This window comes from Syngnathus typhle, linkage group LG2 (assembly GCF_033458585.1).
Source record: "Syngnathus typhle isolate RoL2023-S1 ecotype Sweden linkage group LG2, RoL_Styp_1.0, whole genome shotgun sequence".
In the NCBI taxonomy this organism is placed as follows: Eukaryota; Metazoa; Chordata; class Actinopteri; order Syngnathiformes; family Syngnathidae; genus Syngnathus; species Syngnathus typhle.
Window position 1 is genome coordinate 12,388,946 of NC_083739.1, and position 25,160 is coordinate 12,414,105.

General features: G+C 40.7%; 3 protein-coding genes across 8 annotated transcripts; all 3 read left to right on the forward strand.

Moving 5' to 3' along the window:
- The first annotated feature begins 4,608 nt into the window (after positions 1–4,608).
- On the forward strand, positions 4,609–13,774 carry LOC133171405 (NUAK family SNF1-like kinase 1). The gene is made up of 7 exons (XM_061304763.1): positions 4,609–4,999; positions 8,090–8,210; positions 8,476–8,627; positions 9,694–9,759; positions 10,923–11,042; positions 11,220–11,352; positions 11,553–13,774. The coding sequence occupies exons 1-7, from the start codon at positions 4,721–4,723 to the stop codon at positions 12,632–12,634; spliced, it is 1,953 nt and encodes a 650-aa protein (XP_061160747.1). The 5' UTR covers positions 4,609–4,720; the 3' UTR covers positions 12,635–13,774.
- Positions 13,775–14,730: 956 nt separating this feature from the next.
- On the forward strand, positions 14,731–16,665 carry cfap20 (cilia and flagella associated protein 20). Its single transcript, XM_061304777.1, has 6 exons — positions 14,731–15,080; positions 15,299–15,378; positions 15,479–15,590; positions 15,679–15,867; positions 16,300–16,413; positions 16,510–16,665. The coding sequence occupies exons 1-6, from the start codon at positions 14,997–14,999 to the stop codon at positions 16,513–16,515; spliced, it is 585 nt and encodes a 194-aa protein (XP_061160761.1). The 5' UTR covers positions 14,731–14,996; the 3' UTR covers positions 16,516–16,665.
- Positions 16,666–17,172: 507 nt separating this feature from the next.
- Positions 17,173–23,946, forward strand: samhd1 (SAM domain and HD domain 1). Of its 6 annotated transcripts, XM_061304749.1 has the most exons (16): positions 17,177–17,545; positions 17,645–17,711; positions 18,737–18,815; positions 19,554–19,714; positions 19,819–19,934; positions 20,023–20,093; positions 20,745–20,897; positions 20,961–21,070; positions 21,141–21,249; positions 21,597–21,688; positions 21,771–21,886; positions 22,313–22,452; positions 22,627–22,722; positions 22,798–22,902; positions 22,990–23,127; positions 23,208–23,946. In XM_061304749.1, exons 1-16 carry the CDS (start codon positions 17,368–17,370, stop codon positions 23,349–23,351), a joined length of 1,875 nt encoding a protein of 624 aa, XP_061160733.1. In that variant the 5' UTR covers positions 17,177–17,367; the 3' UTR covers positions 23,352–23,946. The 6 variants fall into 6 exon arrangements, with proteins under 6 accessions (XP_061160697.1, XP_061160688.1, XP_061160715.1 ...); XM_061304731.1 differs by having other exon boundaries at positions 17,175–17,545; positions 20,745–21,070; XM_061304740.1 differs by having other exon boundaries at positions 17,175–17,545; positions 20,745–21,070; positions 22,627–22,716.
- Positions 23,947–25,160: the final 1,214 nt, after the last annotated feature.

A 25,160-nucleotide genomic window follows, 5' to 3' on the forward strand; every position in this document is an offset into this window, starting at 1 on the left:
GGTCAGTGGGAGTGACTGTTGTTTTCCTGCCCTTATATGACAACCGCCCGAGTTTGCTTTCTGCACAAACATAATGTGATGGAAATTATACTTTAATTTTGATAGTGTCAGCTGTACTCAGAACAAGTAAAATGTATTTGTTTTTTCAAGCCAGCACCATTAATCATAACCATCCCTCATTATGTCATGTTGTAACAGTGAATTAAGTTTATTTACATTTATAGTCAAGGATAACTTAGCCCTGGCTCATAGTAACACAAAAATAACTTTGCAAAACGTACAATCATCATCAAGAGAATGAGGCAACATGTAAAATTAGTCTGAGGATACACCTCAGTGCTGGTGCCCTTTTACTTTGCATTATTTTTTTGATGTTTAATTTGAGCAAGTTAATGTTTAGATAGGTACTTGTTAAAATGACAAATGTCATTATTGATGGGAGTTTAGCTTGCATAATGACGGAAGGGGGTGATAAACATGTAAGACAAAGTCTTTATTTTATTGCACAATTTATGGCAAAGCCACCATTACTACTGATACTTTTCGACTAGCAATCCAATCACTGTTGCTCTTCACAAATAGGAAATGCAAAGTGATTTCATTATTTTTAACTTTCAGTTAAAATACAGATTTTGTTTGACTTTGTCATTCTAGCAATATCTTTCTGACATGATGTGTTGTTATTGTGACCTTGTGATTCCCCGATCACCCCCCCCCCCCCCCCCCCCCCCACACACACAGGAAAAAATGCCCATGATGCTCTGCGTTTCACGTAAAAGAGCAACCCACTCATAGAAGGGGAGTTATTTTTCGGAGAGGAATGACTAACAACGTGAAAAGAAAGAGGAAGTATTCCCCCACATATTAACCCTGGTAGTTGTCACATACGTGTAAATGCCTGCAGTTAAGAACATTTTGATGATCAAGCAAAGCTGAAACATCTCAGGGGATGAGCAAGAAACAAAAACATCACACTTTGCCCATCATGAAGAGTATTAATGTTTAAATGAGAGGAGGAAAAAAAACAAGCTAAAATAAATAATCAGACATGTACTGATTTACATGATGTGACGCATATTACTACTAGAGACCTAACATATTTGCGGTTATGGAGCTAGGCAGAAAGACAAAGTTGGGTATTTTTCCAGTCCTAGTTTTTTCATTTTTTTTTTATTAAGCTTGGTGATAGGAGACATAAGGAGACAAGCTTTTGTGGACAGGCGGACGGATAGACGAACGGATGGATGGATATAATTTCACTGTCAAAGCGGCCCACTGTGGGAAACTATAACTAATACTGCAGTACTTACTCATTCCATTTTTGAAGTGTACCTAATTTTGTGACTGGTACACATCTCTCAAAAAATGCTTATTAAAACCATAGACTCAATTCACAAAATGTTTTCGTGAATCATTTCGGATGAAACTCTCGTCAGGTTTACCGTTGAGCTTGAGATGAGCTCAACCCTGGTGGTCAACCATTACAATCACTCAACCATTCACAAAATAAGAGTGACTATGATAACAGCAAAGGTTTGTTGATGTCAGTGCAGCGTAATTTCGGAAACCGTAACTATTTCCACACACATTGCAGCACACGGTGTAACAAAACAAAGTAACCATTTGTCCGAGGTCCGTTTAATCAGTGACACCTAATCAGGAGCTGTGTGTAAGTCCGCGCCGTCACACTCTAGATGCACTTTAAGTTGGCCATGGTTAGAGGTGGACACTTGAATTTGGTCAAAGAAACTGGCTTCTATTTTTGATTGAAAAAAGTATATTTTGGTCATATTAATAATAATACAACAAACTGAGAAACTGAGGTCACGCCATAAGAACTGAGCAGGTCACGTTATCTGAAGTTATCTGAACTGTCACTTGCTGTATATTACAAAGTATCCAAAAAGATTTGATACAGACGGATGTCAGTGTTGCCAAGATAATGGGTACTTAAGATTTGGGCTGATGTTCCCAGGACATTTTGCCCACCGCTGGGAAAATAAAAGGCAGCCTTGACATCCCATTATGAGATCACTTGCTTATCGGAAGTTGAATAGTTGTGACATACGTCATGAAAATAAAACTACATTCAGAAAATATATATATCATGTGCAAAGAGTATAACAAGTAAAGGTGTTGATGATTTCTTGTCTTGATGTGTTTCTGCGATTAAATCCTTCTTTCAGTGGGGGGGTAGCCTATGAGCGAGATTGTAAACAGGGAGTAGGATTACTCAGAGTGAAGCAAGAGATGATTTCTGGATGATAACATTTTGTAAGAAAATGTGTTTGCATTTCTAGAGATTAGCACAAAAGTGATACTCCCATCTATGTAGTTGCGGTCCCACTATTTGGAGGATTTTTGGGGGTGATAAATTGTAACTATTGAGTTGACTTTTTGAATATAATTCCACTGTCTACCACTAGATGGGAGCATACCATTTTGTTGAAGTGCTCATTATTTTTGTATTCATTGCTCTTGTTCACTATCATTGTTAGTCTTAATATGTTTGTGTTATTTTAAAAGTGTGCTTAAAGACCTTTAATGAACTAAGTGTCATAATTGCTCTAAGAAATGCAGATGAATTTTCCAAATAGGATATTTCTACAGTATATTGGAGAGTTCACACATTGTGCAGGTGGTCTGGTAGGGAATTACTGTATATCAGTGTACGTGCAAACCTGTTAAATGTGTGTGTTTGGAGGGGTGGACTCTAGATATTTATTTGTCATTGGCAGCCACTCGTGGAAGCCTCGGCTTGTAAAATAGCATTCACACTGTGAGCAGGCCAGCGTTCGCCATGGATGCTAAGTCAGTAGCATGACTTATTTTGTACTGTATAAAAATGTAATAGAATTGCAAAACAAGGCTGCATTCAAAACTCCCCAATAGTCTTTTGCTGTTCCATTTACCTTATTGAACATGGCCATAGATTCTAATTTTGAGACTATTCTGCAAAACCTAGTTATTAGATATCATACAGGATGTGGAGTGAAATCCTCTGACCCTAGTGGCTTTGGGTCACAACTTTAACTTTAAAGCCATATCACCACGCCCTATAGGTCAGGGATTGTCAACCAGTAGTACGCGGCCCTCTAGTGGTCCGTGGCGGTATTACAGGTGGTCCGCGAAATCGGAAATGATAAATTATTGTAACATTTTCAAAAATAAAATTGACTTGATTTATTATCCAGCTAATTTTATGAATCATTTACCCATCCCAATGATGTCAGATCTAGCTAAGATTCCCAAAATAGACATACAGATGTAAATAAATAGCCTATATAGGTCTATCCTCCTTCGGTGCAAAATTAAATAATTTTCTGCCAATGCAGTGGTCCCGAGTTGCCTCTTGGTTGTAATGGTGGACAAAACCAGTTGAGAACCCCTGCTATAGATAACAGTGTTTTGTAGAGTCTCGTAAACCGTACTTTATATGTGGCTACAGGCCGTCATGAGATCATCACCAAGGAGGTTTTGGAATTGGACCCTGCCGAGAACGTGTGGGCAGCGGTAGAAAGACACGCAGCAATGCACGACAGCTATGATGTCTGCGTGGTGGCTAACCTCAATCCTCGTGACCTCATCACACAATGAGACTTCCCTTTATGGCTCGGAGGGACGACAACGTTTGAACCGAGGAGCCGAGGGAGGCGAACTTTTGACCTTATAAGAAAATCTATGGCCTGAGTTGCCCTCCCGAGAATTGCAAACTGACTTTGGATGTGAGAACTCTGGACAGTCTTGTTGAGCAAACAAGCCGAGGTTGGGGTTTTCTGCAAATGAGGAAAGTAAGGTCTTAGATAGTCATAAAGTTAGGAAATTTAGATTGCGTGAGTTTTCATGAGACTATGAATGAATCTATTGTTTAGATTGAAATGATGTTACTATTGCATCATTGCACTGAATGGTTAGCATTTTACATTCTTTGTAATTGTGTTTTCTTTCCCCCTGTTAGGATTTGCTTTAATGGGACTAAACAAATTAACTGGGCTTGCTTTTGACAGAATGTCTGTCTGGCTCTTGTGGTGGGACGTAACAGAGCACTTTTTTTTCAGGTATCTGCATGGGAGTGTTTATTTTTCTGACGAAACGATGCAAAAAATGGAGAGAGGTCAAGTCAACCGTGGTTGAGATCTTGATTGAAAAACGGACAGCAGCAACTTGAAGGAACGTGAATAGAGGGGCACTAATAATGACGCGAGCCACATCCAGGCATTATTTAAAATTATTTGGGTTTATATGTTGTCGGCTACAAGAACAAAACTCATTGCAATTTTGCATTGCTTATTTTGCATTTCTTTTGTTGTTTTTGCCAAGCAAATTTGGTGTTGTCTATAGTGTAAACTTTTTGTAAAAAAATTTCTTGGAATTTCTTTTTAATCCTCTTTGCACATTTGGAAAAAGTAGACAATAAATAAAACAAATTTATTAATAACAGATGTGATTTCTTTGTTCATGCCATGCGCCGCTAAAAAAAATAGTTACGCGTGCGATCGCTTTTTCCACATTTGCATATAGAAAAAAGAAGTAAATTACTATAATAGAACTAAGTGACAGCTGGTGGTTGGCTCCGCCCATCGGTGACCACAAGGCTTTTGGCCACTCTTGCCTGTTGCTTGGAGTTCACTGCTGGTGCAGCGGTGTATTGTGTGACTGCTTCCCAAGCCAACTGCTCATCAGGCTCCTGAATGTGCAACATATTGTGTGGTCTCGCGCGATGGGCAGACGTGATGGCGACAGCAGAGGCGCGATGAACACCGGCGAGCGCTCGGAGCTCGGCTACCCGCAGGACTCTCGTCGCAGGCTTGGCGGACGCGCAGGCGTGTGCGGCTTGGAATCGGACGCAGACGTGGATGCGGCGGGCCGGCCGGTGATGGAGGTGAAGAAGCACCAGCACAAACATAACTTGAAACACCGCTACGAGCTGATGGAGACGCTGGGGAAGGGCACCTACGGCAAAGTGAAGAAGGCGGTGGACAGGGCAAGCCTCCAAACGGTACGGACTTAATGATGCTTAAAAATAAGGAGCTGACGTACATACGTACTGTAGTTATTACTGGAACGTCTATTTCAGTGTATTCTTTTAACATAAGTGTAATATTTGAGTAAACCGTTTTTACTGGCCTTTTTGTTGTTTATATAATACACGGTGATCGTATATTTGTATGAGTTTGCAGTTATAAAGGCAAGGAAGCGATTGCTAGAATGTGGCCAGTGGCATAAATGAATTTGGCATCCTTGCAGTAGAGAGTTTGGGGGGTATATCTCAGTTTTGTGTCGTGCGTGTGAGCAAAAAAAAAAATCAGCACTAAGAAAATCATGACGTGCCATGAGATCTGCTAGAAGCTGAGCTGCACGGTGTTTGTTTGCACCGTGGCTAACATACGGTACACAGTGTCTGACAAATATACAGTGTCATCCCAGTTTTCTCAATCCATATATAGTACTGCACATAGATTGTGTGTACATGTGTGTGTATATATTTGTGAGCTCATGTTTCGGATGCTGCTCTTGCTTCATGTGCAACCAGGCTGAGATGCCTTTGGACTGACTCACTCAGCACTTGAACGAACGGATAAACTTTTCCACAATAGGTCTGCCTCACAATGGAGTATGACTCGACATACACACACATACACAGAGAACGATGTACTGCATTTGAAATATCAATTTAAACCGAATTTTGTGACAAATACTCTCATGTAGTTATCCCATAATCTGTTGCTGGGACTCCATCGGCTCCAAACGCCTTTCGGCCTTTGTAGTAAACAAACACAATGTGATAGGCATAATCCTTTTTTATACAGAGGCCGTTGCGGCAAAACCGGCACATTTTCCTTGGCTGTCTCCGCCAGAACTGTGAGATCAGAAAGGATCAGGGAGACTTTTCGGAGGAGTAGGCTGCAAAAGAATGAGCTTTGCAAACGTGGGCATGTGAGTGAGTAAGTGTGGTGTGAGTGGTTTCAGTCGGGCAAGGGTAAATGCTGAATTCCTTGCACCACTAGTGTGCACATACCAAGGATTCTTTGCAACAAAACCGACATTATTTTTGGAAAGGGGGCCGAGGGAGCTGTTGTTTGATAGTGAGCCTGGGGAGAAGGAGGAAGAGATCAGTATCGCTCTTGTTAAAGGATGGAAATGTAACCGAGGTATCAAACAGTGGCACTTACCAGGTCACTATCACGTTGGGTCGAGGAAAATGTGTTCCATCGAATATTCAGACATGCAAGACAAACTTATACTGAGCATAGCATATATTCAACTTGGAAGGGATATGTAAGGCTAATAAAAAGTTTTTCACTTTTGTGTGATCAATGGCAAAAACCATTTGTCATCAATGACCAACATTTGTGGGAGTATTTTGTTATGTAGCAGGCCAATGCCATTGAAAATATTAATTGCACGGTATCTAGGCTTGGATGATAGTAGTTTGGGGTTTTTCTTTATACTTTTATTTAGTTTGACTTTTTTTCAAATTCCATTTTAGTATTAAAGAGCAAGTTTGTTAATTTTTATTCATTTTAATTTTTAATTTTTTTATTTTAGTTTTAGCTTTTATTTTAAACAAATTGAGTATTTGTTAAGCGCAAGTTATATATATATAAAAAAAGTCTAGAATTGTCTTATAAACTACAAGCCTCAAAAAACTGCCTACACTCGACAGTATGCCTCTGACTTAGTCATATCCTGTGAATGATAAAATAATATCTTAGACCTACCAGCCATATACAGTAGCAGCTAAGTTTCCCTCCTATCTCACACACAGGATGTTGTTTGGATGAACAATGCGGTATTGTTGGTCGGACGATTACTTTGGCGATCACACCGAGTTGTGACGCATACATCACACGTTTTCCCCCACATGAGATCACGCACTCAAACACATGCCACTTTAAAATTGCTATCAAGGCTGAACAATGGCTACAAATGTGTCTTTTCTACTGCTCTGGGTTCCCTTGATCCAAATGCAGTGTCAAACCGTAAACACCATTTGATGCTATACTTGCCTTCCTTGTTTCGCGTCATTAAAGATGAGCGAGTAAGTAAACGTCCCCCCCCTCGTGCCCCCCTCACTTCCTCAGTCTGTCACATGCGCCACTCAGCTGACTGCCAATGGATCCACGATGTGTTGACTTATTTTGAAGCCGTCATCTTAAGATTCCGCTGGCCTAACAGAGATGCGTCATCGATCCAGTTCATTTGAGGATGCAGTTGAATAAGAATACAAATCATAATTGCGGTTTTGAGAAGGTCACAGTGTGTTTGCATGCTTACATAAATGGCAGGGGTGACAGAGCGTGTGAATTGGACCTCGGAATGGCTCATAAATGTTTTTTTCCTTCAGCTGAGAATGCAGAGGAAAGGCCCGTTTGCCCGAGGGAAACCGGTCCAAACTCCCTCGTGCCCTCACTTGAGATAAATCTTTATTGATCGATCCCACATGGATGGATTTGTTCTTGTTAAATTCGAGTAAGAATTTCGGAAAATAATAATAAAAGACATTTTTGTAGTGTTTATAAAAGATGTTTTCCCTTTCTAATGTGGCCAAATGAGGCCTCATTACAATACTGCAAATAGAAACTCTACTATCTGTTGGGAGTTTCTCATGCTGTTGGAGCGAGGTGTCCTGGTCCAGAGAAGTTGTTGTGGAGGGTCTGTTCACGTGTCGCGTGTCTGCCTCCCATTTGGGGGTTAGATTGGGGGTACAGTAAGTGCTCAGGATTAAGGAAAGGAGTGTGAAGAGTGCAGCTGTCATCCAGGATTTAACCCCCCATAATCACCTCTAATACCCAAGGATTGTATTTTTGTCCATGTAAGCATCATCATATCACTGGTATTGATTCTTGTCTTTGTCTCCGTCTGCCTGTTTAGCAAATGGATGAAATAGATTTTTTTTATTCGTTTGAGTTGAGTGAATTTATAAGGAAGACTGAATGGGGGAAACTAATTGTTGTGCAATGGTTATTAAAAAAAAAAAAATCTTTTTTTTTTTTTTTGCTTGTAAGTCAAAGCTAAAAATCAGTCAAACAATAACTCCAATTTTGAAAAACGTCCAAAACCATTCAATATGCGTTTCTTTTCTCAGGTGGCCATCAAGACAATCAGTAAGGAGCGCATCACAGACGACCTTGACAAAATTCACATCCAGAGGGAGATTGAGATTACCTCCTCGCTCCAGCACTCCTACATCATACGCTTCCTCGAGGGTAACAATTATTATGGCATTATAAAAAGTCAATACAAATCCATTGTCTGTCAACAAGGAACCAGCAATGCTCCAAAATTAGTATCCTGTAATTTAGTATACTTGTAAAACTTGGAGTCAAAAAACACCAATCTACAGTTTCTTTTATTAGAGTCATATTGATCTGGCCTTTCCGAGATTCCAGCCGCTTAATAATTAATGACCTTTGCAATATTCATTCTTTGCAAATAAAATTGATCTCAAATGTCTCCCCTGTGTCACTGCAGTGTTCGAGAGCCGCGATAAGATTGTGATTGTGATGGAGTACGCCAGCAAAGGCGAGCTATACGATTACATCCTGGGCAAGGGGAAACTTGCGGAAACAGAATCCCGGAGCATCTTCAGGCAAATCACATCGGCTGTCCACTACTGCCACAAGGTTCAGACGCACACATGGAACGCACGGCAACTTGCACCGTCGTCGTTGAATGTGTTTGGCACGAGCTGAATTACAGCAGCATTCAACCCTGCCAGCAAATAAATCTGTTAAATCCTAATCCTGCAGAAAAAAAAAAATTTACTTCACTTCTGTTTGGGTTAAGAGCGCATTAGCCAGAGATTGAATGTGTACAGTCACACACTGACACATTTAACGAAGCACGTTTTATTTAATCAGCTTTATTTCAACCTCCATGTTGATGTAGGCACTTCCGAAGACTCATTTGGTTTAGATTGTTTTCACATCAACCTGTGCTAAAAAATGAGTCGATTTATTTCCAAGTGCATTGTTGTCAGAGTTAAGCGAGCGAGCATCGTAGTTTCTTGTTACATTCCTTTCCTTTTAGCAACTCTATTTCTTTCAAGAACCCCTCACGTTAAATACAGAGCTTATCATGCTGCTTTTACAGCTTTAAAGTGTTCAGGAAGGAGGATTTTCTCCGCCTTGTGCGCCAAAGACATTGCCCCAAAATAGACTTGAGTGTTCAAGTGTGAATGAATTATTGAATGTTCCGCTCCACCATGCAGGGCACGGCAAGAGTTTGTTGAGATGAGTAAAAATAACTCTTCAGTTGAATTTACATGATTAATAGAATCCAAGCAACACTTGTGTGGCTAAAATTTCGCATCGCTGATGCTCTTTATATTCAAATCTGCTGGATGTAATTAACAATGTAATGTGTTCGTTAGCCAATGACTTGTAATGGTAACTCATTGCAAAAAAAAAAAAAAAAGTAGCTGAAAAGATTTTTGTTGTTGATTTTTGTAGGATTGGGGGGGGAGGTTAACAGCCCTGCATTGAGCAGCATCTTCACATTCAAAACCAAAACAAGAGCAAACCACATGTCTTCCCGATTCAGATTTTCATTAGTTGTGTAGTCTCCTTAAATAAATATATCTGCCAAGGCAGCAGCAATAAAAGTTGGCTCAAACTTGATAAACCTCAAGAGAGAACATTATGATTGCATGCTGAGAGAAACATGATGGTTGTTTGTGATCTCCTGCAGAACGGTGTTGTGCATCGAGACCTTAAGCTGGAGAACATCCTTTTGGATCAAGATCTGAATGTGAAGGTATGGAAAAGCAGCAGCATCTAGAAATGGATCACTTTTGGTTTTTTTCATCAATCAAGACTACATAAATCACAAAAACTGATAGTGATAATGAGATTAATTCAGTGTGTTGTCTTTAGTCCTCAGCTTTATATAATATTGAAAGATGGATTTGGGCATGTGGGTTACTCAGCCAAGAAACCACAACCAGTACAAATATAGACCCAAGGCTTAAAATCAAAAAGTTATTCCCTGCCTTATTTGGATATTTCATTCCATATATGGCAGCTGTGAAGGGAATGCAAAGAATCTCCTGGCAATTGCAGCAAACAAAGATTTCAATTTAAGTGAGCACATGTGGAGAGTGGTCAGCTGGACTTGGTTGTTTCTAGTCCTTGGCTTCAACTAACTCAACTGTTACCAGCAGAAAGAAGTGAGCAATACGTGGACATTTTTTGTGTGTGTCTGCAAGACAAAGCAGCTGCGTAATGGCAATGAGTCAGACTGTGATGATTACGTCCTGTATTTGTTTTTTAACAGTGTACAGTGGAATCAGCACAACGTAATCCACGAAACTGGTTGACTTCCACCTTGCTCGAAATATCGTAGTGCCGCCAGTTTAACAACTTTGATAAATTTAATGTTACTGTCAGGCTTCGGAGTGGACAGACATGATCGGGGACGGGTCGTGACAGTTACTACTGGTTTTTTAGGTGTGTCATAGTTCATTTTACGGTCTTGTAAGCATCAGTTGTGCATTTTAGAACAATGTTACGCGCTTTTGGAATAACAAACCAAATGTGCGTAATCGTCATCCCACAGCCGCCGCGGAAGTGAAGCCGCACTGTTGACTATTTTTACCCGCTCAGACACTGATAGCGTGTTGGCGTGTGCATGGTAATAATCTCTCCAGATAAAGAGTCGACTGAGCATGTTTGCATGTGGTCCTCATGATTGTTCCATTACGTGACAAAGTGTGAGCAGTCAGACATTTTTGGACCTCTTCTCTCGCACGTATCTTCTTCTCCATGTATTCACAAATATGAAACGGTCAGATTGTTTTTTATTGAATTTCTTCCTCAAAAAGACTTTGATATAAAATCACTGTTTTATGTGTTTACAAGTGTCTACAATGCATCATTTTTACGTCTTTAACAATACGTTCACGCTTGCTCACTTTGCAGCTGGCCGACTTTGGCCTTTCCAATCAGTACCAAAGAGGCACTCTGCTGCAGACCTTCTGTGGAAGTCCGCTCTATGCCGCCCCAGAAATAGTGAGTGGGCTGCCCTACCAGGGACCAGAGGTGAGTCAGAATAACATGGAGGAAGCAAATTGGCGCAGAAAAACGAAATGAGCTATTAATAACGGGATATTTTGGTGGCAATCATTGATTGTCCCATTCACTGAGTACACCCGTGCATTTTGGTGACAGAGACTCTCCTCACTTTGCTTTATTATGCATTATACCTGTGTGTGCCAGGTGGACTGCTGGGCGCTGGGTGTGCTTTTGTACGCACTGGTGTACAGCAGTATGCCATTTGATGGAGTCAGTCACTCCATCCTCAAAGAGCAGATATGCCACGGTCGCTATCGAAGACCCAACCCCCCCTCAGGTGCACCTTTACAATGTATTTTTTATTAAAACACAATTATCGAATAGTGGCACTTGATTGTGTTACTTCAATGTTACTACTGAAGTTGGTAAATACAAACTCTAAAAAATATATCAAAGAGGTGAAGGAGCTCTATTTATTTATCTATGTATTGGCGTGCGACATTGCAAATGAGTCTCGACTTTTTCTCCCGCCCCCAGACGCCTGCGCTCTTATCGACTGGCTGTTGACGGTGCGTGTGGACGAGAGGGCCACAATCGAGGATGTAGCCAACCACTGGTGGGTGAACTGGGGATACGAGGAGAGCGTGTGCGATTGCGCTTCATCAGCCCACCCGGACTGTCCCTCCCCCCTACTGGCTCGCTACATCGACTGGCAGAATCGGGTTGCCGGCAATCTGGCTACTGATCCCCATCATCAGCGTTACTTCAGCTTGCCTCTCCGGGCTGAACGAGGAGGAAGAACGCGAGGAGGAACGTCCAACGTCCGAAAGTCTCGCAAGGAGAACGCTATTCCGCAGACTACACAAGGAGCCTGTGGTGGTGCTGCAACTTCTGGCTCCGCCTCCTCCGGCGAAAGAAAGAAACCCAAAAGTATTCTGAAACACCAGAAGAGCTTTGACTCTGTTTTGCACAGCCCTCCCAAAGAAAGTCCCCACTCGGGTTCCGTTGATCCCCTTCTTTATCAAAAACATGCACTTGGTCACATTGATGCTGAAGTCCTATCCACCAGTCTGTCATCTCCCAGTACATTCAGACAGCCCTCCTCTAAAATGCCCAAAAAGGGGATACTTAAAAACCTGAATGAAGGGGAGACAGGTTATGTCTCCTCATCACGTGGAAGAGAGTCCAGACCAGGCGTCCAAGTGGATGATTCTGAAAACTCCTGCTTGAAAAAACAGCACACATTTGTCCCAGCAGCAGAGGACAGTCCAACCATGCGCACAGAGGCGGTGAGAAGAAGAAAGGGCATTCTCAAACGGAACGGCAAGTTCTCACGCAGTCTGGAGCTTCCGGAGGAACAGCGCTCACCGCCGCTATTTCCAGACACTCTCCAACAGTTCCTCCGGGTCAAAATGGGGGCCGACGGACACCAAAGCCGCCCCTCAAGCGTGGTGAGCGAGGACAGCCTTTTCTCGAGCGACTCCTTCGACCTACTGGACTTCAGCACACAATCGCGCCGTGAGGTTTTTTGCCAGGGGGTGCAGAACAGCACATGTAACTCAGAGGAGGATCTGAGAGGTAGAGCAGGTGAAAGTGAAGCAAGTGAGACCGAGTGGTGATCATGCGGTGGCTAATTTAAAGACCCTGTCAAGGGAAATGGTATAATTGATTCTAAAGATGTTGTTCTTGTCATAAAATAATTCCTAAATTTATGTCCAAAGACTAACAAAAATGTAGAACTGAATTGTGGAGCTGAAGAGTTAAACTGTTTTTCAGTTTGTTTGTTTATCTGATTTTTGAGAGCACAGACAAAAGCTTGATTTTTTCACAGTTTTGAAGCCTTATTTTGCAAAAACATTTTATCATTCACATTTGACAGGTTGGTTTACATGTGGTTTGCCTTTTACAAGACATTTATTTTCCCTTTTTAGGAGCTTTACCTTTGAGCAGTCATTTCCCCATTTTAACAGCACTTCTATATTTACAGGACCGAAGAACTGCATTTGAGTGCTGCTAATGTAAAGCACTTTTTCCCCGAATGGGTCACTGGAATTTCTCCAGGTGAGACTCAAACCACAAACCAGTCACACTGCTGCTCCCTTTGTTTCGATGTTATAACTCATTTTATGTTCAAATGAGTTTTGCACTATGGCTGTTGAATGCCACACACACCAATGTGTCAATATCATATAAACAATTACTATTCACCAACCGTTAACATCAAAAAGCCCAAAAGACATCAGACAAATTGCATTCGTCTCAATCATCAGAACACGCAGGATATTTGTGCAACTCTGTGTAAAAGTGTGTTTCATGAGAAATATGTTTTTTTCCTGCATCTTGGCTAATTTGTTCTTTCTCTACAGTTAATGAAACTGTGTTTGAGACAGTACAGTACATAAATTGCCATGTGTTGATGAGGTTTCAGAATTACTATGCTAATTGGAAGTGGAAGTAGACCTCGACTTGGTAGATTGGCAAATATCTTTTTTTTTTTTTTTTAGTGTTCATTATTTGTGGGGACCACAAGTGGGTAAAATGTGTGAGGCACTGACAAGAGAAGCTCTGTTTTGTTTCCATAATTGGCTTTGGATCAAATATTCCAACACGAAGCACTCATGTCGTCCAATGGTTCAGTCATGTTTTGTGGTTTCACTGGTTGATTCTAATCCTTCTAATGTGAAATAAACATGTTTGATGCTGTCGTGTAACGACAAAAAACAGTGTATTCACCAATAAAATACACAAGCATTAAGTCATACCTAGTAAAACTTGCCTGTTTTAATACACACATAGATAAGCCAGCCATGCTTCTGACACTTGGCTCACTCACACAGCAATGACATTATTATCTCCAAACAGTCGCACATAGCCTGTTCAGTTACATAACTGAAAGCATTTGAAGTGATAGGCTAGGTTAGAGTGTCCTGTGTGCATAAATGATAATTTTATATCAGCTTTCTTGGGGTTATTTATTCACAAGATTTCTGAGCAGTCGTAGTGACTATTTCCCATCTATTTTCCATAAACAGCATCAGCTAATTGTCCTGAGCACTTAGATATGTAAGACATTCTAATAATCTCCACTAATAATTGGTGCAAAGTAGGGTGAAAGCAGTTCATGGCTAAGACTTGCAGCCAAGAGGCTTTCTTATGTTACTTCCGCACGTGAAGAGAAAGTATTATTGGGTGAACAAAAGCAGGCATTTTCTTCGTTCACACTGATTGCTGAATTTGAAATAGGATGAATTTATATTTATTTCAGCATAGTGATGCTCTTCTCAGTTAGGAAATGTCAGAAGCTCAAGCGATATCATCTGGTCCACACTGTAGAGGAAAACTTGTTGTTTGGGTCTGCAATATTCTCTGACACCAGGCCTATATTATTCCAAAATAAGGATCTTTCAGTTTCATCACTCGAACACGTAGGGGGGAAAATAATTTAATTGACTTTTGCGCCACCTTGTGGTTGTTGATTGTGCTGACATACAGGACGACCGAATTCAAAGATCTACGGTTTCCTTTTACATTCTCTTCCTTTAACGCAACGCAACACCATCTTAAGGCACAATTGCAACATAGTACAAATCACTATTTATGAGTTTCTGGAAAGGTAATCAGACACGTTTGTCACGAAATTATCTCCGCTTGTTTCCTGAGCGGTTGCCCGGGGAGACTAAAGTGCTTCAAGAATAAAAACTCGGAGTGAACACTGCAACAATGGAAGATTCCTAGCAACACCAAAACAGCGGGTGTTTTGCAACTTTGGGAGAGAAATGCGCTGAAATTCCAGATTAGGACGAAGCTTGTTGGCGTTTCATCATTTTATTCATTCTATATCTGACCAAGACGCTCAGTTTCCACGACGGAACGCTTTGGTTGCATTGCACGGAAACGGCGGGGACGGAAACGGAGCCAAGTGGAGCGTGTTGCCGTAGCTCAGTAATCCCGTACAGAGGACCCGTACAGAACGCGAAAATCATGTTCAAAAACACGTTCCAAAGTGGATTTCTTTCTATTCTATATAGTATCGGTAGCAAACCGCTTCAGATATGGGATAAAAAGGTAAACTTTTTGACGAAGTCGTTAGCTTCATTCATTGTGCCTTTCGCTAATGCTAATAGATGGATGAGCTGTAATTATTGTAGTTTAATTGTAGTCAAGCCAAGTAAAGCAGCGCTTCTCAACCTGTCTGCACGCTGCATTTTAGAGTAACATTGCTGCTTGATTTCAAAATATATTGTTTTATGATTTTACAACTGTGTTTTCTTCTTGTTAACAAGGTACGGAATGGTCACATCAAGAGAATTACAGATAACGACATTCATTCACTGGTGTTGGAGGTCGAAGGTACAAACGTCAGGTGTGTGTCCACTGAAGGTCATCCTTGGACCCATGCTGTCTGCTTTGTGCCAACATTTCATTTGACATTCCTTTGTTAATCATTTTTGTCCTCCTTACAGTACTACCTATATAACCTGTCCAGCTGATCCAAAGAAGACACTGGGTATCAAGTTGCCTTTTCTTGTAATGATCATCAAAAATTTAAAGAAATATTTCACCTTCGAAGTTCAGGTACGGATATGAGAACGTTCCGTGTGTTGACAATAGAGAGGCAGAATTGACACTCTCTGCTCTTGTCCTCGTACATTTTTCCATTCAGGTGTTAGATGATAAAAATGTTCGACGGCGCTTTAGAGCGAGTAACTACCAGAGCACGACGCGAGTGAAGCCGTTCATCTGCACCATGCCAATGAGACTTGATGATGGCTGGAACCAGATCCAGTTCAATCTCTCAGACTTCACCAGAAGAGCCTACGGAACCAACTATATTGAGACGTTGCGTGTGCAGGTGAGTTTGCCCGATTGTATTTGTTCGATATTTATACGCTTGCATGTTACACTTAGTAGGCTTCTGCATGATTAGTGAAACCATTTTGGAATTTGACTCAAGTTATACTAACAGGGCATAGGTTAAGGTGAGGAGATTTTTGAACAGTTGCAAATAGCGGTCAGTACAATGAGCTTACCAATTAATCAAAAATGACATTACAGTGTCTGTGAATGCCGTTTTCAATGGGGGAAAAAAATCACATGCGGTATCTCACCCCCCAAAAATAAATGATTGATTGCTCATTCCTGTATTTGGTCTTTTTCTGAAATGCATTATTTGCATTTGTTCTGATTTAAAGCACCTCTTCAATTATACATGACATATTTAATAAAGTTTGACATAAATGCTAGCCCACCGACAATTGTGTTGTGTGACTTGCTTGTCTTTCAGATTCATGCTAACTGTCGTATCAGGAGGGTATATTTCTCAGACAGGCTCTACTCTGAGGATGAGCTCCCGGCCGAGTTCAAACTCTACGTCCCTGTCCAGAGCCAGAAGGCCAAGGTGAGAAACATACTTCACTGTGACTGAATAATCTCATTGCCTTAATAACTAGTGTGTACATCTCACTCACGCCTCATTTTTTTTTTCCCCTTGCAGCAGTAGAAGTCCTGAACAAACATGCAGCGTTTTCCCAAACCAGATGCATTGTTTGAGCTGTATAATAATGTGTGTGCGTTTGTGTAGTTATAATTTCTTGTGCTATTTTTATGAAGAGTGCTTTTTCAAATCTGTGAATAAAGGAGAATTTAAGTATTTTGTCCACAGCATGTTTGTGAAAGGTAATGCAACAAAAGAAGATTTGTGAAAGACTCCAAAACGTTTTTTTTCCCTCACTCTGTTCATTTACGACACGGCTATATATGGGACAACCTTGTTTACATAAACTACAATTTTCAAGCCCGAATGTTGTGAGAATTTTTTTTTAGGAAGAATCAGGGAATTGCATTTTAACCAATGACAATCACCCTGGATTAAGTTGTCGGGTGTGTGACAGAAACAACCAGAAGTAGCATTTACTGTTGGTATATAAAATAAATCAAAATAAAAATTTTCCTGATTTATCAAATAGAATCACGCCTGTGACTCATGTGAAACTTAAGGTTGCATCATAAACACTATTATCAATCGAAATGTTTGACTGCAAAGCTACAACATCGTGTTTTCCTTAAAAGACGGGTGCGGTCAAGGGCAATGTGTTTTATTTTGAAAACTGTAACCGGATAACAACTACTTTGTGAATAATCCATATATGACATTTCGAGAACAACGGCGGAAACCGGCGAAACACTGTTTTTTTTTTTGGGTGTGCCCGGTTCTTTTGAGTTATTGGAAGCAGCGACTTTGTTCTTGCCAAGTGTGACACCCACAGTTAACGTTGATTCAATTGGCCCCACCTTTCTGTATGACAAATCATTTTGTTGTGCTTCATGTCTTGTAGTGGGTTCATTTCTCAACATGGCGAGCCGCAAACGAGGTGTAGAGACACCGAGCCCCGGAGATAGTTTCCAAACGCCGGGGAAGAGAGCGTCAGTGTATCGGACGCAAAACTCGGACGTTTCCCAGTGGGGAATAGAAGAAACGTGCCACTATCTGCGAGGAGAAGGTCTTGGAGAGCATGAAACTGCATTTACAGGTTAGTGTCATCATTCGATTTTCCGTTGGCACTTGCTTTTCTGTAGCTCACAACACTTGCTGGTCAGTTGCAACAACAAAGACCCTTTTTTGTCGTCAGATCATAAAATCATCGGTGCCGTGCTGCGCGATCTCAAGAAGGATGATCTGGAGAAGATGGGCATTAAGTACGTCTTGAACTCAATGTTTTCTAACCATTGTGCTGCTGCACACTGGTGTGCGGTGGGAAATTGTCCAACAATAATTACGGAGAGCAAAGCACTGGTCAGTTAGCACAAAGCCTGGTCAGCCACTTGCTGATCGTTTTGTGGATGTTATGTTTATTCTCTTACATAACCTTTGTAAAGAGCACAGATTCACGTTACTTTTGTTAGCGTGTTTTTATTTCCTGAACAAGCCTCATCACAATGATATTCATCCGCTGACCAATCACACCTCCACACCGCACGGAGAGGGGCAACAAAAAAGTAGAGCATACCAAACAATGCAATATGCAAACGAGAAACAACACTTCCAAGTCAATACATAACAGTGGACAATCAGAGAATCTTGACATTCCCCGTTGTGGCGATCTGATTGTGCTGCATTGACACATTTTCAGCTTCTCTTTGTGTAGATCAGCTGTGTGTGATCGAGAGTGGCGACTGACGGAAACCCCGGCATGTAGTTCGACAGCAGAACCTGGATTTATTGTGCATTTTGGTTGGTTGGTTGGTTGGTTAACATTATTTGGAATATACAAATAATACCGAGCTTCCTGTTTGTTATCAAATAAAGTCCTTGCATAAAACCAAATGAAATCGGGGGAGGAAAACGTTTTGAAAACCGCCACTTTTATTAAAAATAAGAAATCAGAACATGATGGAACAAGATTTTTGTTGGCGGTGTGCCTCTAGATTTTTTCCAGAGAAAAGGTGTGCCTTGGATGAGAAAAGGCTCGGAAACACTTCTTTAAACAAACAGAAAGGACAAGCCGTTCTTTCTTCTTATCAGTATGTCCTGTCCTCCCTCATTCATCAGTCTCAACATAAGACAGACCACCCCACCAGGAAAATTGAGCCCGCCGTACTCGTACTTGGACCGCTCGCGCTACGTAGGATCGTAGGATGACAGCTGTAAATTATATGTGGTGTACCAAATAAACCCCATGCAACCTTTCTTTCAATGTGCTGCATGACTTTTTTTTGTCAAGGCCTGTTGGTGATCAACTTCGGATTCTACACAGTCTGAGGAAGCTAGGGCAAATAGAAGAGGGTCCTCAAACAAATAAGGTATTTTCTCATTCACACTTCACTTTCAAGTGTTGTATCAGAAAAACAACAACCATACAAACAAGTTGGGTTTTTCCAGATAAATTGCAAGGGACTGTAAGGAGTAGTTAAGAAACTGGAAAAAGAGGTGGGGTATGAGTAGTTCTAGAAAATTGAAATTATGCAAGAACCACACATTTTACGGTTGCAAGCGGGGAGAGCCAGCATCAATTTTGTTCAACACAAAAGTGCTTGAAAGCCGCTCAGAACTCTGCTCCCGCCGCAATCCTAGTTATTCTCAACAACGAAGGTGGGGTGGGCAGAACATTATTTTGTGAAAGCTTGTGAAAGCTGGGGTCGTCTCTGCGGTCTGTTTCCAGGAAGTTGCAGACGTGGTCTTATCTCTTTATCTTCGCAATGGTCAGCTAGCAGATGTTTAAAACTCTGGGTGGAGCACAACTGAAGTGTACAGCAAGTTAACACTTCAATATATTCATAAAATCAAAATAAGTTGTCAACCCTATCACTTATCTTTCTTGCCAAAGGAGACTGTTTAATTTAATGGACACACATTTATTTGAATGACTCACGAATGACTCACAGTATAATAGAAACCTTAGTGAATGATTAAAATCTCTTTAACAACCCATTAAGTTTTTTATTTTTTGTAAGTACAAGCCTAAACATTTCAAGTAATGCAACCTAAAATATTTTGTTTGAGATAAAAGAACCAGTGTTTGCTGTCCTGCCTTCTGTCAGGTGTTTAATGATCCCATTCACGGACACGTGGAGCTACATCCTCTTCTTGTCAAGGTCATCGACACGCCTCAGTTCCAAAGACTCCGAAATATCAAGCAATTGGGAGGGACGTACTTTGTTTTCCCCGGAGCGTCCCACAACCGCTTTGAGCACTCCATCGGGCATGTGTCAACGTCGTCAATTTATTCCATCCGTTGCCAAGCCCTACTTACTGTATGTTTCTGCCAAATAACAAGCACAATGCGGTTTGTTTTGAATCTTTCAGAGTGGGTTTCTTAGCAGGGCAACTTGTGAAAGCACTAAACGAGAAGCAGCCAGAACTTCTCATTACTCGGCGAGACATCCTTTGTGTGCAGATTGCTGGGCTCTGTCACGATCTGGGTAGGTTCGGCCCACGCATCGAAAGCCTTTTGTTTCCATGTAAAAATGAAATTAACCAAGTGAATGTCTCATGCATTTTGCCTCTCAGGGCATGGTCCATTTTCGCACATGTTTGATGCCAAATTCATCCCCAAAGCACGCCCCGATATTTCCTGGAAGGTAACACGACACCTACACTGTAGTACCATTTCCATAGGCATTTGCGCTAAATCAGGAAAAGCCTATATGGAGGGCTACGCGGGACTGTACATTTCTCCAGTGTCAGATTGGTTATGAGTCTTTGGCAAAGAAATTGAAAAAATGCAAATGGAAAAAATATGATTGTACTACGTTCATCTTGGTTTTTTCTTCTTCAATTACTTCACTGGTTCTTCTATATCAAACAATTTATTTTAGGTTTATTTACCTGACATGTTTCGGCGGGTCCACTCTGAGTGGACTCTGATGAAGGCGGAAGAACCCGCCGAAACATGTCAGGTAAATAAACCTAAAATACATTGTTTGATATAGAAGAACCAGTGAAGTAATGGAAAAAAATATGATAACAAAATCTGCAAAGCGCAAGATTCCAAATGCCGATGGTGTCACTTCTGTAGTTTCATCATATCTTTTGGGGAACCGTGTATGAGGAAGTCAAATCTATTTACTTCAGCACATTTCCTATACCAAATACTAGTTGGAACGTCAGAACTCAAGAGCAACTAAATTAATATAGTTCAGTGAGTATGACCCAACTAGACACCCCCATTAATATGTTTAGATGTTTTTGAGGACATTACCAACTGTTTATCTGACACAATCAAATTACAGCATGAGAAGGCATCGCTTGACATGTTTGATCACCTGGTGGAGAAAAATAACCTGAAGCCACAGATGGAACAACATGGCCTGGTCCTGCCTGAGGACCTGGACTTCATCAAGGAGCTGATTGCAGGACCTATGGACACAAATGTAGACCTCCAGGTAGTACACACAGTCAGTAGCATTACGGGAGATCAAGGCTTCATGCTAATGTTGTGCTGTCAGTCTTCTCAGTGGCCCTATCGAGGCCGTTCCAAGGACAAGTCTTTTCTCTATGAAATTGTGGCCAACAAGAGAAACGGCATTGACATGGACAAATGGGACTACTTTGCCAGGTGTGACATTTGTGGTTGGGCGGTAAATACCCTTTTCACATACTGCCCCTCAGTTTTCTTATTTTGTCAGGGATTGCCATAACCTGGGCATCCAGAACAACTCGGATTATCGTCGCTACCTCAAGTTTGCCAGAGTGTGTGAAGTGGATGGAGAGAAGCTCATCTGCACTCGAGATAAGGTGGCTGCAGTCTGGCAAAGCGCTTCAATTACATTTTTTTTTTTCTCCCCTCTGTCAATCGATTAATCAATCAAACTTTTGAAAGCGCTTTTCAATGCAACTTTCGAAGTGCGGCAATGGAATAAAACCGTTTAAATGTTAGTTTAAAGGTAAATAATATTTGCAGACTGTCATTTTTCTGGCATTGGTTCATGTTTGGTTGCGTTTGGACAGAGTTGCTGGGTGTGCGGCGGGCCGAAAATACTATTAGTGGACAGCAACATCAGCAGTACATTAAACTGACAGAAGGACTTTATTTGCATTTTGATGAGAAATTCCTTTTAAACGAGAGGTGTTTTTTGTCACAGGAAGTGGGCAATCTGTATGATCTGTTCTATACGCGTATCTGTCTCCACAAGAGAGCTTACCAACACAGGGTGTGCACCGTTATAGAAACCATGTGAGTACTTGGTTTTTGCAACATTTTTTGTTGTTTTGATACAAATTATCGGTAAATGAAACTTAAAATGGTGTCCATGCAGGATCAACGAGGCCTTTTTGAAGGCCGATGAACACTTTCTGGTCGAAGGCTCGGGAGGCAAGATGTTCAAGCTGTCCACAGCCATAGATGACATGGAGGCATACACCAAGCTGACAGGTTTGTCCCAACAACAATGTCTTGTTTAGTTCCAGCACCTCTGTGCACATTCATAAACACAAGGTGAAGTGTATGGAGGGCCAAAACTGCCAATATCAAAAATAAATAAAAGTGAAAATAAAAACAAATACAAAACCAATTGATTACAATGATCTAAAATGTATTAATTGTATTTATGTGTTTATTTCTGCAATTATTTTGTTATTTAATTTTAAAGTATGTATTTGTATTTTTTTTTACTTTTATTTTCTCATATATCTTTATTCCCATATTTATTTTTCTTTTTTTTTTTCTATTGACTTATATTTTTGCTATTATCAATTAGTTTTGAATTGGCCAGTTTTCATCGTGTAGGAATTGTCATTCAAATGATGGGTTGCTCCTAAGTGTGTCTTGGGTCTGTCCGTCCGTCCGTCTGTCTTGTAGATAGTGTGTTTGAACAAATTCTCCACTCATCGAACCCGAAGCTGGCTGAGGCACGGCAAATTCTACAGAACATTCTTCAACGGCGCCTCTACAAGTATTTGGGTCAAACCCAAGCTAAGAAACCCCTGAAAGTCACTCAGGTGTTTGTTAGTTTACAACACTTCAAACGCAGACAATGCGAAATCCAAAATACGATTCGCCTCACATTGCGCAGCTGTACCAAGTGGACGTACAGTACAGTTGGGGGCCAACAAAAAAATTGTGAACTGTCCAATTGTCGTGTGTGTGTGTGTTCCATTTCTCTCCTTGCAAAGGATACCATTAACAAATGGGAGGCGGAGTTGGCTAAGTCAGTCCCTCAGGTAGGCAAGCCGAGTGTCACTCTGCTGGCTAAAGACTTTGTTGTGAGCGTGAGTTTCTCACCTACTTTCTTTTTTCTTTAGCTCATTTTGTTGCGCATCTTTTGACGTCACCTTTCGTTTTAGGTCATCCAAATGGACTACGGGATGAAGCAGGAGAACCCCATTGACAGTATGCGTTTTTATTGCAAGACTGACCCCACCAAAGCCATTCCCATACGCAAGCATCAGGTCAGAATGTGGCCAAAGATTTTATTGAGCATTTACTTGAGCTACTCAAGCGCAGAAGACCTTTAATGGCTCTCTTTCTCTCATCAGGTGTCCAAAATTTTGCCCGAAAACTTTGCAGAGCAACTGATCCGAGTTTACTACAAGAAGACAGATGGCGAGGGCCTGGGCACAGCACAAAAGCACTTTATTCAGTGGTGCATTAACAAAGACTTCATAAAGCCTCAGGTGACATTTACGTGCGACTATCTCAGGGAAACTGATAATATTGCTTTCCAAACATCATGACTTTTTTCTCTAACTCGCAGGATGGGGATGTAATTGCACCCGAACTGACTCCCTTGAAAACAAGTTGGTCAGACGGAAAAGAAGATGACGGAGGTGATGACAATTTGGACTGTAGACGTTTGAACCAAAAAGCAGTCAAGTCTCTTTTTAAGGATCAGGCCTAGTACTGTAACTTTGAGGAAATGGTCAGTTTAATGGGATGAAGCTAAGTCAGAATTAAACAATTAGGTTGCCACAGCAAAAATATTTTTAGGCCGGGTTTTACTCAAATTGGAACCTTTGGTTAATGCTTTATTTTATTTGTGTTCTTTTAACAAGGGTATTATTATGTTTTATATTTTATTTGTGGCATAAGAAAAATCATACAGTAAAAAATAAAATCCACAAGACGTTAAGCTTTTCAATAAGCAAAAAATAAGAAATTCAATTTTCCATTCATTGCAGAGCCTCTTTATGGAGTACAAATACAATCATGATTGTTAAGGGTCTCCCAATATTAACCAGTTGCTGTTTGTGTGTTTTGCATCTATCTTTTATTTGAAAGTTTGAGTGCAATTGTTTTATCGAAAATGTTTGGGGAGGGTTTTTGTTCCTTTTGCAATATCAGTTCTTATTTGTGTGTGCATGTGAACTTAACATATTTATTTATACACCCCGTAAATATTCTCTCGTGATCCCGGGTTAAAAAAAAAAAAGATCATTCAAAGAGTGTGGTGATTGCAGGTATAAACAGTTTGGAAATAAAACATTTCAATTCAAGCATGCCTTGGACATAATTGGCTTTTGTGTGTCTGTCATCTTCTCTTGGTAAGCAGACTGTTTGATTTTAATCTTGTTTATGAAACAGTGGAGTTTGTATGATAATTGTAAGCTTTGAAACCTACCTTTTATTTCCTAACCACACAAACAAAACGTGTGAAGTATTTACTTATGGCATTAATCTGCATATTTATTTTACTTCTCAGTTGGGTTCATGCGGGGTGGATGTTGTTCTTAAGTGCCCATAATATGAACTGTTAGTTATTTGTTTCTCGTTAATCTTGTCCTTGTAACCACAGCGGCGACACTTATCTACAGCAAAATGGTGTTCTTGTAATAAAAGGTATTGAACACCAGGGGGCGCCTTAAACACAGCGACGATCCCAAAATTGTGACGTTTACAAATGAAACTTAGAGTTAGTGGGGAAATGGAATTAATTATTTCAATAACATCTGACATGTAGCATTGTCAGTCTATTATACGTTATAAACATTAATATGAGATGGCACCTTTTAATTTAACCAGGAGTGTTCACGTCGTTTCACTCCACCATCAATGATTTGGATGGACTTAAGTGCAAAAGTAAAACTGGATGCTTCCTGTGAATTATAAAATAATATGAGTGTTTGCTGTCAATTATAAAACGTTTAATAATTTTCATAGTGCTTGTACTGAAAAGGGAAAAAATAAATCATTTGTTTTCAAATGCAAACAAAGGCAGAAATAAAAAGCACAAATATCTGTTTTTACACGTTGGGAATAATAGTAAGAAAATAAATAAAACATGAACCATATGGATTTATGAAAAAAAATCTACTTCAATACAATAGCAAAAATAATTATGGTTAGTAGTTTATTTGGCACCATCCGTGACCGTCCTGAGGATAAGCCGGATAATGGATGGATGGGTATTTCCCACCACTGGTTAATGTTATTACATATGGTTGTACAGGATGTCAGCATGGACACACCACTATGTTCATTGTGGGCACACGCACACTTACACACATACTCCTCCTCATCCTGTGGCACTGTGGGTTGGTATGTAGAGGAATACCAACACACACACACATGCACACAAAATGCGCAAGCAGGACCAAGGCCATCAGCCTGCTAGTATTTTTATAATCTTCATCCTCTCTGACCTGTTACTCCCCTCCTGGCGCCAGTGGTCTCAGCCCTCCCTCTGTGATGCCTCAACCTTACACACACA

Excerpts from the sequence above, each read along its gene's own strand:
- cfap20 (XM_061304777.1), top strand. The coding sequence starts at position 14,997 with ATGTTCAAAAACACGTTCCAAAGTGGATTTCTTTCTATTCTATATAGT. Across the intron at positions 15,379-15,478 it reads GTCGAAGGTACAAACGTCAG|TACTACCTATATAACCTGTC; the intron begins GTGTGTGTCCAC and ends TCCTCCTTACAG. Across the intron at positions 15,591-15,678 it reads ATTTCACCTTCGAAGTTCAG|GTGTTAGATGATAAAAATGT; the intron begins GTACGGATATGA and ends TTTTCCATTCAG.
- LOC133171405 (XM_061304763.1), top strand. The coding sequence starts at position 4,721 with ATGGGCAGACGTGATGGCGACAGCAGAGGCGCGATGAACACCGGCGAG. Across the intron at positions 5,000-8,089 it reads ACAGGGCAAGCCTCCAAACG|GTGGCCATCAAGACAATCAG; the intron begins GTACGGACTTAA and ends TTCTTTTCTCAG. Across the intron at positions 9,760-10,922 it reads ATCAAGATCTGAATGTGAAG|CTGGCCGACTTTGGCCTTTC; the intron begins GTATGGAAAAGC and ends CTCACTTTGCAG.
- samhd1 (XM_061304704.1), top strand. The coding sequence starts at position 17,368 with ATGGCGAGCCGCAAACGAGGTGTAGAGACACCGAGCCCCGGAGATAGT. Across the intron at positions 21,887-22,312 it reads GGCATACACCAAGCTGACAG|ATAGTGTGTTTGAACAAATT; the intron begins GTTTGTCCCAAC and ends TCTGTCTTGTAG. Across the intron at positions 22,723-22,797 it reads CTAAAGACTTTGTTGTGAGC|GTCATCCAAATGGACTACGG; the intron begins GTGAGTTTCTCA and ends CTTTCGTTTTAG.